The sequence below is a fragment of the Cibotium barometz genome, chromosome 55 (assembly GCF_041138505.1).
Source record: "Cibotium barometz isolate CiBa-2024 chromosome 55, ASM4113850v1, whole genome shotgun sequence".
Taxonomy (NCBI): Eukaryota; Viridiplantae; Streptophyta; class Polypodiopsida; order Cyatheales; family Cibotiaceae; genus Cibotium; species Cibotium barometz.
The window spans coordinates 28,627,124-28,642,407 of NC_141100.1; the positions used below are offsets into that span (position 1 = coordinate 28,627,124).

Here is a 15,284-nt window from a genome sequence, read left to right on the forward strand (position 1 = left end):
GGATCATAGAGGGATTTGTAAAACGATGAAGGAAACAGTAATTAATATATTTTCATTTGGTTTGTGAAACCCTCTCATCACACTATCTCAGCTCAAGCAACCCATAAAAAAAGCAATCTTTATCAATAGCTCGATTCGAATGAAAACTATAGCTAACACTTCTTTCCATAAAATATACAACTTTCAGCTATGGTAGAACCAACATTTTGTCAAAAGCCAATGTTTCAGGAGGATTCATGCGACTACCTCTTCACCTATCCACCTCCCACATTGTCATGAGAATGAAAGAGATTGTTTGGGCTGTACAGCGGAGTGGCTGTTTTCACCACAGCTATGCAGTACTTAAACCACAAATATTAGAGTACGTACAAAGAGGGGATAAGCCAATCTATAATACAACCCAGCAGTGGAGAGCTAGTTATCAGTTCTGTTCTTGCAAACCTATTTCGTTAGAAAGCTCGAGTATTGCCTGACCTCCACTTTGATTGCAATTTAGAACTTGGAGAAAATTAATTATAATGCAGCTGTTCAGGGGTGTTCTGTGTTAACAAGAGGTCATGCAGAAATTACCCCTTTGCTTTGGCAAATCTACATAATCAACAAGAGACTTCCTTTAAAACTAACCATGATTATCACCTATAAATCTTTCACCTTTGATGGGTTTGGTGACACTCATTTAACAGGAAAGGTCACATGGTAGATAGTCGGTCATTCCGAAGGCCACTACGGTTCCAGAACAGCTAGTAAAAATTTGATTCAAAAAACCAGGCTGTAGTATATTCAATCTTATGTTTGACAAACATTACCACAACCACACATAATGAGATTGGTTTTTTTTTTAAATAATCCTTGGTACCCAAAGGTATGCATGCATTCAGGAGGTTCCTGTTGGGAATTAGCAAAGCACCAAAACTTATGTATCTTTTACACAAGGACTCCTCGTTAGTACCCCTGCTAAAATACGGCTTAAAAAGCATATGCTTGAGCTATAATTCAATAGATGAAGCTTAATTCAATAGATGAAGCTAGTTCTCTTGAATCACAAGGGAAAAAACAAGTTGTGCAGCACTCAAGGAGGGAAAACAGGTGAAAATTTCGAAGGGAATCACATTGTCCAACTAGCTGCTCTGGATCAAAAAATGTGTCCTTGAGAAACCATAAGTTACAGTGAATATACACGACAAGAATCAAATTAGCCTTAAATCATAAATAAAAATCAAGATGGATAACTGCCAGGGCCAGCACAACAGGCTACAAAAGAAGTAATCCAAAGGCATGCAGTCAATGTCTAAATGAAGGAATCATGGAGACCCACAGAACGCGAGGAGAACTAAAACCATATGAAAGACATCCACGAGCTTTGAAGTCTTACATCAACTTCCTGCTCAATTTCTCACCCTAGCTAAAACAAATGGTACCAGTGATGACAAAACCACACGTAAAGCACGTACAAGTATCAATACTCAGCCATGTAGAACCATGCATCGAGATGGTGGGCAAACATCCCTAGATCTCAAGACTGCATTAAACGAATTAGCTGAGGACTTAAATGAAGGCATACTTACCAAAAATCAGGGTGAAAAGGAACACATTAACTATAGAGAAGGTTTAAAAGCTGCTTAACATCGAGCAAGGATAAGCAGCATATCCTAGTCAAATCAACCACAAACTGTCTAGCGTTACACCAACCCATGTGTTAACTGGTACACAGTGAGTAAAACAGAAAGATACCCAAAATACCTTGAGAAAACATCAAAGATCACTTCCTCCAGCTGCCAGAATCTGAGCCTCCGCTACCACCATACCTGCTACCACCATCGTACCCACCGCCGCCACCGCCACCACCGTAGCCGCCGCCGCCACTGCCACCGTAGCCGCCACCTCCACCACCATAACCACGGTCACTTCTCTCCCTTCCACCTCCATAGCCTCCACCATTCGATCTACCCCCATAGCCACCTTCCTTGTCCCCATAGCGAGAACCACCACCATAGCCACCACCGCCTCCACCAGATCCACGGTAGCCCCCACCACCACCACCTCCACCTCCACTACGACTCTGTGCCTGGTTAACAGTGATGTTTCGTCCATCTAAGTCTTTTCCATTCATGCCCTCGATAGCATCCAACATGGACTGCTCGTCAGCGAATGTAACAAATCCAAAACCGCGAGATCTGCCAGTCTCCCGGTCATTAATGACCTGCGAAAGCCAGCCAAGATGTTAAACTACTGTAGAGGATAAGATTAAAGAAAAACAAAGCAGATTTCACTATAACCCTACAACAGGATCATTAACCGGTGTAGACATGACCACGGGATACACAGACCGCGGCCCGGCATGTACTTAACCCACAAACCCTCAATTTCTTCAGAAAAAAGCCAGAGACTAAACCCTAGTAACAGATCGGGCAGAACTCGCACATGAAGGCAAATCCTAGAGTGAAAACACTGACCTTGGACTCGATGACTTCGCCGAAGGGACTGAAGGCATCTTCGAGGCCGCGGTCGTTGGTGGACCATGCGAGGCCTCCCACAAAGCAACGGTACTCAGCAGAAGCAGCAGCCATGGAGAAACCCTAGAGAAGAGAGGATCCTTCCTACGACTTGTTGTCTAGGGTTTTCGAAACCCTGATATGTCTGCAGGTGCAGAGGGAAGCCGGAGCGACGGCGGGTAGCCGCGCCTGCAGTGAAGATGAAGAGGAGACTTTCCACAGAGCAGTAGCGCTCGTAACGATCGCCGTTTTTAAGCACCTCCACCGTCCGATGCTTCCCATCTACATCGTCCAATCTGCCTTTCGACCCTATATATTTTCACACACACATTTTGTTTCATATTGTAACTTGCCCCTCCCAAAATAAGGCGCCCAAAGTGGAACTAGGCCTCACGGACACGAAGTCTTCACCCTATTTTCTACCTCACACTAAAAAATCCAAGGCTGATGTGTAAAGAGTGATTTGTGGACTTAGGCGGGCCACTTTTTCCCTCCTTTATTACGAGGTTTTTTCCCCAAGCATGTGTACGCACTCTTATGAGTGTGTGTAAGTGACCTTATCATATCATTTCACTTGTACTTCACTCATTCTCATCAATCTACTTTGAGTAATGTGCTTCTCTCTATCTTTGCTTGCTTGCTACACGTGTGTGTGTGTGTGTGTGTGTGTGTTGTTACCTTTGTCTCTGCTCTGACAATTGGTATCAGAGCACGTTCTCTTCTTCGTCGCTTGCTCTCATTAGCACCTCCTTGAGCTTCTCTCCTTATTGTCTCAAATTTAGCTATCCTCTTAGGTACTGAAGGTATACCTTATCATGTTATGTTAACTACATTAACTAAGGTCTACCTTATAGTGTTTTTGTTAACTATGTTAACATAATTTTTATGACTTTCATGGCACGTTTTGATTGGTGTGCAGTCAAGGCTGTCATCGCCACTTCTCTATCATTCATTGACATCGCATCTTCAAGCTCATTATCAACAGCTTCATCACATCATCGTCATCATTTCATATCCTTGCCAATAACATTTCTACAATCTACACTCTACCATTTTTCATACACTTTACAAGTCTCTTCATCATCAGTGATCTGCTCTAGTGGCACCATCCAGTTACATTCAGTGGGCATTGATAGTAATTACAGGTTGTTATGATATTTGCAATTTATATCAGAGATTTGTATTTGCAGGTTGAAAGGGCAAGCAATGATGTTGGGTGGCATTTGTATCATGAAAGTGAAGTGTAGAAATTAGCCTTCTTCTTTGCCATCGGCTCAACTCTGAGGTTATTGGCATTGAGACATGCCCTGTCTCGCTAGTGTAAGATAGTACATGTAGTTTAAATGTAACTGAGGTATTCGCCTTTGCACCTCCCATAGTAGAACAATCTAGTTAGGATGGAGGGATGCACATGCACATGCATTGGTGGCACTTTCTGTGAAAAGGAGCATTATTCTTCATTATTCGCTCATGTAAAATTGCCAAGTAGATGCTGCGCATTACCAAGGTGCATAACAACAAGGCACGTGTGGCCTACTTACATAGCAGCAGTTAGAGTCCATGCACAGTTCACTGATGTCTATTATTCTCATAGCTTTACCGGATTCATACGAAGGTTTTGTATCCACACTTCGGCTTATGATGAATGCCAACCCCAATGTTTAATGAGTTAGTTATAGTGCTCTTGCAAGAGGAGAAATCCTGATAAAACCAAACTAGCATATGGGAGATCAGGCATTTGCTGCTAGTCAAAAAGGTAAAGGCAAAGCCTTCTCTCAAGGCGGCTATAAGCCAAAGGTAGAATCAACCTAATCTCTTAGCAAGGATGCTCATAAGGGAGGTTACAAGCCTAAAAAGAATGACAAATACTATTATTAAAAAAAAAACCAGGTCATTATAACAATTAATGTAGAAAAAGGCTAGAGAAGGAGAAGAAGAAAGAGTCAAGCATGGATTGGTTGATGCATCAACACCAAGTGCTAAAAAGAAGAAGTTAGTGAACTATGCACAAGATGATTGGGCATTCATTGTGCACTACAATTATGATCTTTCTGTCCATGATGTATACATGTCAATTGACAGATAATAATGTGTGGTATTCTGATAGTGATGCTAGCAATTACTTCTCAAAGTGGGTTGTTTTCCTCCCGTAAGTTTTCTCCTCAAGGAGACACGTGTAAATAACTCATCATATCCTGTGAGAGGAGTTGGTAAGGTTATGTTCACTATTGTAAATGGTAGAATAATCACTCTCTCATAAGTTTTGTTTGTGCCAAGCATTAAAAAGAACTTGATGTTAGTCTTTGCCCATTGTTACGGAAAGCCTAGTGGTCAAATTTATTGATGACATGTGTACGGTTCATGACCAGAGTAATGGAGACATCATTATAGTATCCGGTACTCTAAGCCATGGACTTTATAGGTTAGATAGGTTAACCACCTCCATATTCACTGCTGATAGCAGTTCCCCATCTCCATCTTCAATAATAGCCAGAGTCAATTGGCAGTTATTGTGAGAAAGCTATGTGTTTCATACTCCCACAAAGCACATTGAGGTACATTATCATTATGTCAGGGAGGGGCTCATTTGCAGGAGAGATTGGCATGGCTTATGTCTCTACACATAATAAATGTCGTAAATATGTTCACAAAGGCTTTCTCATGAGAGAAGCTCAAAGCTTTTTACAAAGCTTTAGCCTTATTTCCATTTGGGGTTTGATGAGCCACATGCTCCCTGTACATGTTCACATCATCACTACAAGGGATTTGTATCCACTTATATGATAGTGATGTGTGGATGCAAGACTAATAATGGGCCAGGGTACTTTTTCCCTACTTATGAGGATTTTTCCCCCAAGCATGTGTACACACTCTTATGAGTGATTGTGTAAATGACCTTATCATGTCACTTCTCTCCTTCTTCACTCATTTTCATTAATCTACTTTAAGTATCGTGCTTCTCTCTATCTTTTCTTGCTTGCTACATCTGTGTGTGTGTGTCAACGTTGCTACCTTTGTCTCCACTCCAACAAAGGTCCCACATGAGGGTTTGGAAAGAGGGGAAAGTTTTTTGGCTGAGGGACGAGCAAGTGAAGTAGATTTTGTGAATCCATTCGAGGTTTGCCAGCAATATTTAAGAGGTAAGTTAGCTAGCGCAAAAATAGCCTAGTACCTTCGTTTTTCAAAAGTGTAGCGAATCCATTCGAGGTTTGGCTGAGGGACGAGAGAAGTGAAGCAGATTTTGTGAATCCATTTGAGGTTTCGCAACAATATTTAAGGAGGTAGGTTAGCTAGCACAAAAATAGCCTAGCACCTTTGTTTTTCAAAAGTTTAGTGAAGGTTTGAAGGCTCCGGGAGGAATGCACCCACAAGCCTTAAGTGGGATGGGGCTCTAAGTGGTCCTTTAGGCCTCCCCACACACACATTGCAATTTGTGCTATATACGAGCGGCCTCATTAGGGTTAAATGTCCTCAAGGGTAACCTCACTAACCTTAGCTTGTCGATTAGGTCAAATTTTCATTAAAGATGTCCATGATCTTGCACTCCACGTAGAGTGATACCATACCAATTTGTGGCCATTGATATTCATTTATATATTTAAGGACATTAAGCTATGGATGCATCTAAGGGGACATTAATGGCTAGTTTTCTCTTCACATCATCACATGCTTGCCTATTATTAGAAGCTTAAAGCCAATGGATTACTAAATAGCTTTGAACATTTTTCTCATTATTAAATACATGGCTAAAAAGGTTGGACTGTTTTTGGTGTCCAATGGCCTAGGGCCCCACCTAACACTTTTTACCAATCCACAATTACCAAATCAAATGAGATGTGACTGGCAAGTATTCCTAACAAGAAGTTTTTTTGAGTGAGTATGAGAGCTTTTTTAAGTGCACTTATTTTTTTATATGTTAATCTTTCATAAACAAGTGCTGATTTAAAAGGCTCACATAAAGTAATATTCATGTCATATTCTATTTCCAAGCCATTAATAGGTGCCGATTCAAAAGGCTCACATAAAATAATATTCATGTTATATTCTATTTCCAAGCCATTAAATTTTTTTATGTGTTAATCTTTCATAAACATGTGCCAATTCAAAAGGCTCACATAAAGTAATATTCATGTCATATTCTATTACCAAACCATTACTTATACTATATTGTGTTAATCACCTTCCCAATCTTTCAACCCTATGTACATATTAGTAGTTTTATTTCTACACGTAATTTAACATACATAAAACTTTGGTTGTAAGGATGTGCACACCCTTGTCTCCTATATATTGCATTGTCAAGATTTCACCTTCACAAATTGGCTACTGAAATGAATATAACTTACCTAGCTATATATGAAACAATTCACTCAATACTTGGCAATCAAATGTCCAATGCAAAACCTACTTCAAAGTGAGAGACACATGCATTAAAGTTGTAGGCATGTACTTGTTAGCAACCATGTTTCAAGTAAGTTTGTAGAGCCACTTTATACTCTCTTATAAAATTCAACCTTGAACAAAAGCATAGAGGAAACTTTGCAAAGTTTTATAGTGCATAGAAGATAAAAATATAATGTTAGTATTTCAAGGATAGGAAACATGAGCAGAGCTCTCAAATCCAAGACCCAATTCATCACAAATCTATGTCTCATCAAAACCTCATGCACCGCATGAATGAGTATACCACCAATGGACATAATTTGTATGGAGGCCTCTTCATCTTCGCAAGTATGGAGGCCTCATCATCTTTGTAAATGCACCTTCCCATGGGCTTTTTTTCTTTATTCATTCCATCCTCATTGCACCTCTTTAACCATTTCCCCTCAGATACGAGCTTGCTCAATAAGAAAACCTTATCCCTGCAAAAATAATTGAAGAAATGCCATAACCTCATATGTACACACAATTAAGGAGAATTCAAATGGATCCACAAGAATTCAACTTAGTAAACTAGATAATGTATGGTATCACACTAGTTGTCATTATTCTCAAGGGAGCCCATTTTTCCTATTAGCTCCCCATTCTCCTCTTCACTCCAGGTCCTAAGTTTCTCTTCGACGATCTCTTCACTCTTATATAGATGTTCTACATAAGCTAGATAATGTATGGTATCACACTAGTTGTCATTATTCTCAAGGGAGCCCATTTTTTCTATTAGCTCCCCATTCTCCTCTTCACTCCAGGTCCTAAGTTTCTCTTCGACGATCTCTTCACTCTTATATAGATGTTCTACATAAACAAATATATGGACCCACGTGCAAGAGCAAACCCTAGCCCAAAGATGCACCCCCAAGCATATGCGCGTTACGGAGAAGAAGACCCAAAAATGACAGAAGGAACTAGCATGACATGAGTTAATTAAATCCCCAAGCCCTTAGCCTTATATACCGATTAATCTCAGAGCGCCCTAGTTGTGAACATACAAGTCCACACACTTATCTCTTGGCTCGTTAATATGACCCCATGCATACGCATCAATAGGCCCTCTCTAGCCAGCTTGCCTCGGCCCATGAACCCAATCTTCCTTTGGTTGCTTGCCTCAAATTGGCATTCATGCTCATTGCTTACAAATGTTCATGTGCATTCCCACCATGTCATCAGTTATCTTTGAACAACTTATCCTCGTTGCTTCATTTCTTGGACTTGATCCACTGATACTTCCCCAAAGCATTAAATTTATTGGCATTGGTCCACTTGATCCTTGCCAACTTCATAAAAGTCAACTAGGGTTTGACATGCTCACCAAGATGTATCATCCTCAATGACTAGACTCAGAAGAACATTGGCATGATACATATTCTCTCTATTTTTCTCTATCAACCATAGAACTTCATCCCTCTAAGTTATTATGTCATTATGTTCCATGATCAACTTGATGGTATTCCCTATGTGCCACCACTCGCATATCTCCATAGTCTAGCTTGATCCTCAATAGTGTGATCAACTTGATGGTATTCCCTATGTGCCACCACTTGCATATCTCCATAGTCTAGCTTGATCCTCAATAGCTTTTTGTTGTCTTTCAATAGTTTGGGTAAGTGACATATGCATCCCATACTATGTAATCTACATCCACCTTGGCGACTTATTTTCAAAAAAATCAACATGACTCACATGAGTCTGATCGCATCTCTCCTCACTCTATAAAAGTCCATAATAGGTATTACGAAGTTTTCAAATATATTATGATGCCATTTGTAGTCTCAAAAAACTTGTGCACAAATCAACATGACTCACATGAGTTTGATTGCATCTATCATCACTCTATAGACATCCATTACTTTTCTCATCCATGAGGAGATGAGGAGAGAAATCTTGAGGCTCCAAAAATTTACATGTTTAGGCCTTCTACTCATATAAAGACCAGGGCAAATACATTATAAAGACCAGGGCAAATACATTAAATTATGATGCCATTTGTAGTTTGGACAATCTTGTGCATAAATCTTGCATGTTCAAACAACATATACAACTTCTCTATCGTAGAATATGCCAATTGGCATATTTTATGATAGTTATAGTTTCCAGTTGGCATTAACAACTTTGTTGCAGCTAGCAACTCTTGAACTCCTCCTGACATATAACCCCAAAATAGGTTAACATTCCCCCCTTCCTGATGGCAATCGCATCCTCGTGATTGAGTAGAAGACTTTGTTGGGAGATTTAAGAAGTTATTATTGATGCTTATGATGATGCATATGTTAAATGGTCATGTTCCTCCAAAAGGAATGGGGAAGGCTATTTTAGTAAATGGTGAAGTAAAGCGGGGTGGAATTTTTACGAGTGATTAAAAATTTTCTTTCTTTTTTTCTCCTTTTTTGGGTAATCCCAAGCAGGTTTACATTGTTTATTTGAAGTTAGCAGTAATATAAAGGCTTGTTAGAAATGGAGAGAAGAGATTGGGGGTCCAGAGGAATGGTAACACAATGATCAGAACAAGAGTGTGAATCTCAGTTCCTCATTTGATACATTGAAGCGATGTAAATGTAGCTTCTTGGTTCTATTTTGCAAGGCTATCAAATGATCTTGGTTATCTTAAAGTGGACCTGTCCTTGTATTCTTCATCCCATGTGCTTTTTATTTTTTTATGTATAAATATATTTTGTTCTTTTACAATACAATGAAGTGAATTAAAGCGATCCAAGCAAACTCTTGAAGTCAAAATCATTGGAGAGGCATGAAATAATTCTATTAACTTGCAAGGTTAATTGAAATTCTTGAGATAATTGTGGGATTTTATGGTGAAGAGATTATTGTTGAAGGGGTTTGCATGCCACTAAGGATAACCTATTGTGCTTGTGCCTTTTCAAGTGGAATCTAGGTGATAGGTCATACCATTGACCAAGATTTCGTCCACCATGTCACTCTCATCTAGAGATATACAATTCGGAAGAGTTTCCTCTAGCAATAATTCCCAAAGTGGGTTGGCAAATAGTTTAAATTGTGCCATTAAGCATTCAATTAACTTTGCTGTGGTGGCAGGAGTAATTGTGCCATTAAGCATTCAACTAACTTTGCTGTGGTGGTAGGAGTAATTGTGCCATTAAGCATTCAACTGACTTTGTTGTGGGTAGGAGAGTAATTGTTGAAGTTGAAGTTTTGACTAGGAAGTTATGTTATTGATGTTGATAGGGTATAAGAAGGGATATATTGTAGAGTGTTGGCTATGAGGTTACAGTGTCAAGGTATAAGAAGGGACATATTGTAAAGTTTTGATAGTATAAGAAGGAATATATTCCGAAGTGTCGACTGTAAGGTTGTAAAATTATGTTATTTTATGATGGTGAGGTTGGAGTTGGAGGGATAGAGGTTTTGTAGAAAAAAGGGCCTCCGATGGAGAACATGTTGAGGAGCTTTCTAGGAGGAGCCTTGTAGCCTTTTGTGCTTAGCATCATATAGATCCTTCTATGTCAGATCCTCTCTATCACAAAATGGTATCACCATCTCCATGTTGATCTTCATGGTAATTGTACTATTACTGATGCATGGTTTTGTACTAGTAGCAATAATCCATTCCCATCCCATAACTAAGTCTGCTTCTAACATAAACTCAACCACAAAGAATTTACAATTAAGGGGGTTAGTTTACATGTAGGTTGTACGTTCAAATTACCCCAAACATGGCATATTCATGTCCTACATGAAAAGAATCCAGTTAGGATGAGCTTGTAGTGCAGGGTGACCTAATAATTTCCATAGCTTACGGGTCATGAGATTATGTTCACGACATGGATAAAGCTGGGCTTGAATTGTGTTGATGTTTCCAAATGCTTTAAATCCTACATCCAACCTTGGAGTAGGGTCAAGGTCAGGTGTTGGGGTTTCAAGCCCCATGGGTTTAGGTCCATTTCTAGCAAATGGATCTTCTTGTAAGAGCATTGTGAGTGTACTCACTGAGTGCTTTAGGGTGACAATTTGCATTGATTGGTCAATAGAGTAATGAGAACTATTCCAAAGACCACCCAAGATGATTTCTTCAAGATCCGAAGTAACTTGGAACTCCCATGTTATGCTAAACCCTCAATGGAATAATGAAATAACCCCATGTTTCCATGTATTCCCCATTAGCATCTATCACATTAATGTTTATGGGGGTGAGTGCAAATTTTCCCAAGGATTTCCTCTCCTGATATGATGTTGTGATTGGCTTTAGGACTATTCACTACTCCTTTCCATTCAACATTCTTTCCCATAGGGAAATTTAGCCAAACTTTGATAGGCTCCTCAAATGAGATCATGGATGTCTTAGTTTCAATTTCAATTTCACTTTCTGATTCACTCAGAGATGGAGACATTAAATCTTCATTTCTAGATTTATTCCCAAGAGTTAAGTCTAAAGCATACTTTTCCTCCCTTTTTTCATCATTTTGAAGAGTACCCGATGTGGGGCCTAGCATGAACAATGGCACTAAAGGACCCCTTATTGTGTTATTGAGACTTGTTTAGAAGCTTGTGAAGACCTTGGAGGTTCCCATACAGCATCATGATTTAATGAACCCATTTTGGTAGGTATTGCCTCTTCATCTTGAAAAGGAAAGTGGAACTCCTCTTCTGGTTGTGGCTTTAGCTTTGGGGAATCCTCTTGGGTTTAACAAGATGTGGTTCAATGGCTTTGGCTTTAAGGAATCCTCTTGGATTTAATAAGATGTGGTTTAATGTCAACTGGTGACCCAAACACTTTGACCAATTTGAGCAGCATGGTTTCTCAAGAGTGTTGTTTGCTAAGGCTCTTATTCTCATCTTGGGGTGGTGGTTTAGGTCTTAGTGCTTTGATTTGATTTTCAATTACACTAGATGAGGTGCTGGACCTTGTTTCTTCATTTGATATTTCTTGGATCACTAGCAGATTCCCATAATTCTTTCCCATCTAGCAAGAGAAAATTTTATTTTGAGTGCTTGCAAAGTTTGCATACATTGGGTCCTTGGTGTCACTGCTTGTGCATTGTGTTGCTTTTACCTCCCTTGGGTTTATGCTTTCTTTAGGCTTCTTTCCTTTGTCTTGATGTTTAGACTTAACATCTTTAGTTTGTGTAGCTTTCACTTTCTTGGGTTTAGGAGATTGTGAATCTTTTTTTTAGTTCTTATTTCAAGACATTCTCCTCTATCCCTTGTGTAGAGTGTTTTTTTTGCAGGCTTGGCTTTTGCTCGCACCTTCACCGGCAATCGTGTGAGTACATTGAGTGGAATCCTGAGACAAGTGTCCATTCTACACACTTAAGATATTGAGAGTTGGGTATTATTGCCTCGTGTGAGCACATTGAGTGGAACCCTGGGACAAGTGTCCATTCTACATACTTAAGATATTAAGAGTTGGGTATTGCAAACTAACTTGCAAGTAAGCATTTCTCCTCAAGTAGTCTATGAACAAGTGTTAAACCACTCTTTATGGATAGACTCTTGGTTTGAAGATATTTCACTTGAAACGATGTCTAGTGGTAATACTAACCTTTTTATTAGGCCTTCTACAAGTGTTAGACAAACTCTAAGTGTATCTCCATCTAGAGACGAGGCTAGGAAGGCTTTAGGAACCTCAAATTGATAGATTTTAGCTATCTTCCATGGCAAGTATGTGATTCCCAACCAAGAAACAAGTTCGAGTCCATATCCAGAGAACCCAAATGCATTTCGGTTAGATAGATCCGACTTGGGATTCTCTTTCTACAAGGACATATGGGATAATAGATATGTTCCTTGTGAAAGAGACTAGGCCTGCTCATAGCCTAATAGAAATTCACATTATGTATGGCCATGGGTCCAAGTGATATAACAAATGCCTAGACATAAGGTTGTATGTATTAGCTATAGGCATCCACTTGAGTTGGATGGTCCTTATATATATATATATAACTTTATATAGGCATCCACTTGAGTTGGATGGTCCTTATATATATATATACATGAATAGAGAAAACAACTATTTCTCTTGTGCAAAGCTATCTTCTTCTCTTGAGCTTTTACCTTCTTGCCTGCTTGTGAGATATACATGCTTGTGTGAGTGCTTGTGGTGCGTAGAGTGTGCATGATAGATAGCTTGAGTGAGAGAGTGATTGAGCTAGAGTGGAGTGGAGAATGCTTCAAGCTTTCTAGCTTAACCTTTGCCATTTGAGAAGGGTTGCAATAGAGAATTGAGAGTAGATGAAGGGCTCAAACAAGAGGGATTGACACTTCTCTTGGCCTCTCTTACCTCTCCTATTGAGACCTCCACAATCCAAGATAAGTAGTTTTTCACTATCCTATGATTCCTTGTATAAGGGCAAAAAGATAAACATTAGAGAACCTAATCAACACAACGATTGAAAAGTTGATGTGGTGATGTTTCTTTAAAACAAGTTGCTTGTACAAAGTCTAGATTGTAAGTAGTCAATTATCCTCAGCTAGCAACTTAGGATCCACCTCTATTATAGTTGCAAATTGATAATCCCAAACACTTATGTGACGTGGTCCTTGCAAAAGATGAATCCCTAAAGAAAGTGTGTAGATCTAACGTTCATTGTCTCACTTGCTTCCAGATCACTTGCATCATCTATGAGACTTCCTTCTTGTAGCTTCCTGTTATGATAAGATCAATGTATCGAGACACTAACCATGCACATCTCCCCCTCCACAAAACACAAAGTGAGAAAGTAGAGGGGCTCCTTTTATAAGAATGTCATCATGGAGTTGATCATTGTACCATGACCATTGTTTGAACCCATAAAGTGACTTCTCAACTTTGAAACCTTTGCCTCCAAAACAAAGACCTTGAATTTTGGGACTGTACAACCTCCTTGAGAAATAATGGTGAAACATGACTTCATATCCTTTTGAAGCACTACCATATCCCTTATTTCTTTCAATGCTAAGCTCAATTACGAGTATCAAAATGAAGGCTGCCCACTAGACCCAATACTATATTGACAAGCATGCTTTGCACATTAAAAAACACCATCTATAAATTATTCCAAGCTCCCCTTATCTTCGTGCAGATACTCTTATTGACTTTTACTATGGATGATTCATAGCATAATGTATGAGAAGTGCATTTGATAAACCACTATGAATGTTACTAAAGGGTTGCAACTCGGGGCCACCCATCATATAAAGTGACGTGTACCTGCAAATCATCCTTTAAAGACTTTAGAAGTGGTAGGGAAACACTTAAGGTTGAAAGATGTGTTCATGGAGAAAAAGAAAAACACAACAAAGTTTAGGCATTTCTCCTTCAGATGTCCAAAGGGTGCCAGCCTTCCCCTGCTTCCCCAGGGCCTTGTGCAACCCAGCCGCCCATCTGCTTCGCCCCCACAAGCTCTCCATGGCAGCTACGTCTTCTCCATCATCAATTGTCATCCTTCTAACATGGACCTTTAGCTCCTAGCCTCCTCCTTGAAGCCACAACTCGAATGTGCAAGTTCTCAGCAGCAGCCCAGGTTGGTGGCAGATATGAGACCTCCTGCAAGCTGCTCTAGTAGGCAAGCATGGCTGTTTTGTAGATGTCCACTTCCTTGGCACTGATTATAATCAGATTGAGTTCGACTCCGCCACCCTGTTGGCAAGGGGTCTCTTAGTCTCAGTTTGCTTCCCCGGCCTCCCAGAGGAATACTATGCCCTGCTCCCAGTGATTGAGTTGGTTTAGGGCCAGGTTCTTGAAAACAAACACCCCCCCCCCCCCCCCCCCCCCCCCCCCAAAAAAAAAGACCAAAAACCCTCCCCTTTGTTCTTTGGATTTCTCCAATAGTCACATGAGGGACCACTCGTATCTACCTCTGTTGTTGACGGTTGTATAGTCTGCATCATGCAGACATTTTCTTTTGATGACTAACATAAGGATCCTTTCTTGGAAGAAAAACTAGTGATTAAGGCCTGAAATAAAACCACTCGCTATTATTTGAAACATCAATCAAAACTCGTGGTTAAGGCCTAAAAACAGGTTAAAAAGAGAGCACAAGTGAGGAAGGTGTAAAGATGCAAGTTAAACTAAATAATTTTACACAGAGATCAAATGTAATAAATCTAGAAGAATCTTTTATTTTAATCCACCCACTCCATGTGTTCCTAGTCCCTTCCATGCACAGCTTACCAAACCACGAGTACGGCAAGCTACCATTACTATGACCTCTGCTTGATGAAGAAATTGAGAATAGTACTGTATGCACATTAAGGCAACAATCTCATGCCTATTATAGAGACTCCTGAAAAGCATGTCAGCAAGCTTCTTTGGAAGGCTAACAAAGACAACTAGTTTTGATGGTGTTGCCAAGGCAAAACAATACACCAATTATGAGGCTAAATTCTAAAAAAAACACTTTCTCT

General features: G+C 39.8%; 1 protein-coding gene across 1 annotated transcript; it reads right to left on the reverse strand.

Moving 5' to 3' along the window:
- Positions 1-1,573: 1,573 nt before the first annotated feature.
- Positions 1,574-2,781, reverse strand: LOC147607586 (putative glycine-rich RNA-binding protein 1). Its single transcript, XM_086790732.1, has 2 exons — positions 2,454-2,781; positions 1,574-2,200 (listed from the first exon to the last, which is right to left on the reverse strand). Exons 1-2 carry the CDS (start codon positions 2,565-2,567, stop codon positions 1,760-1,762), a joined length of 555 nt encoding a protein of 184 aa, XP_086646858.1. The 5' UTR covers positions 2,568-2,781; the 3' UTR covers positions 1,574-1,759.
- Between the last annotated feature and the right edge of the window lie 12,503 nt (positions 2,782-15,284).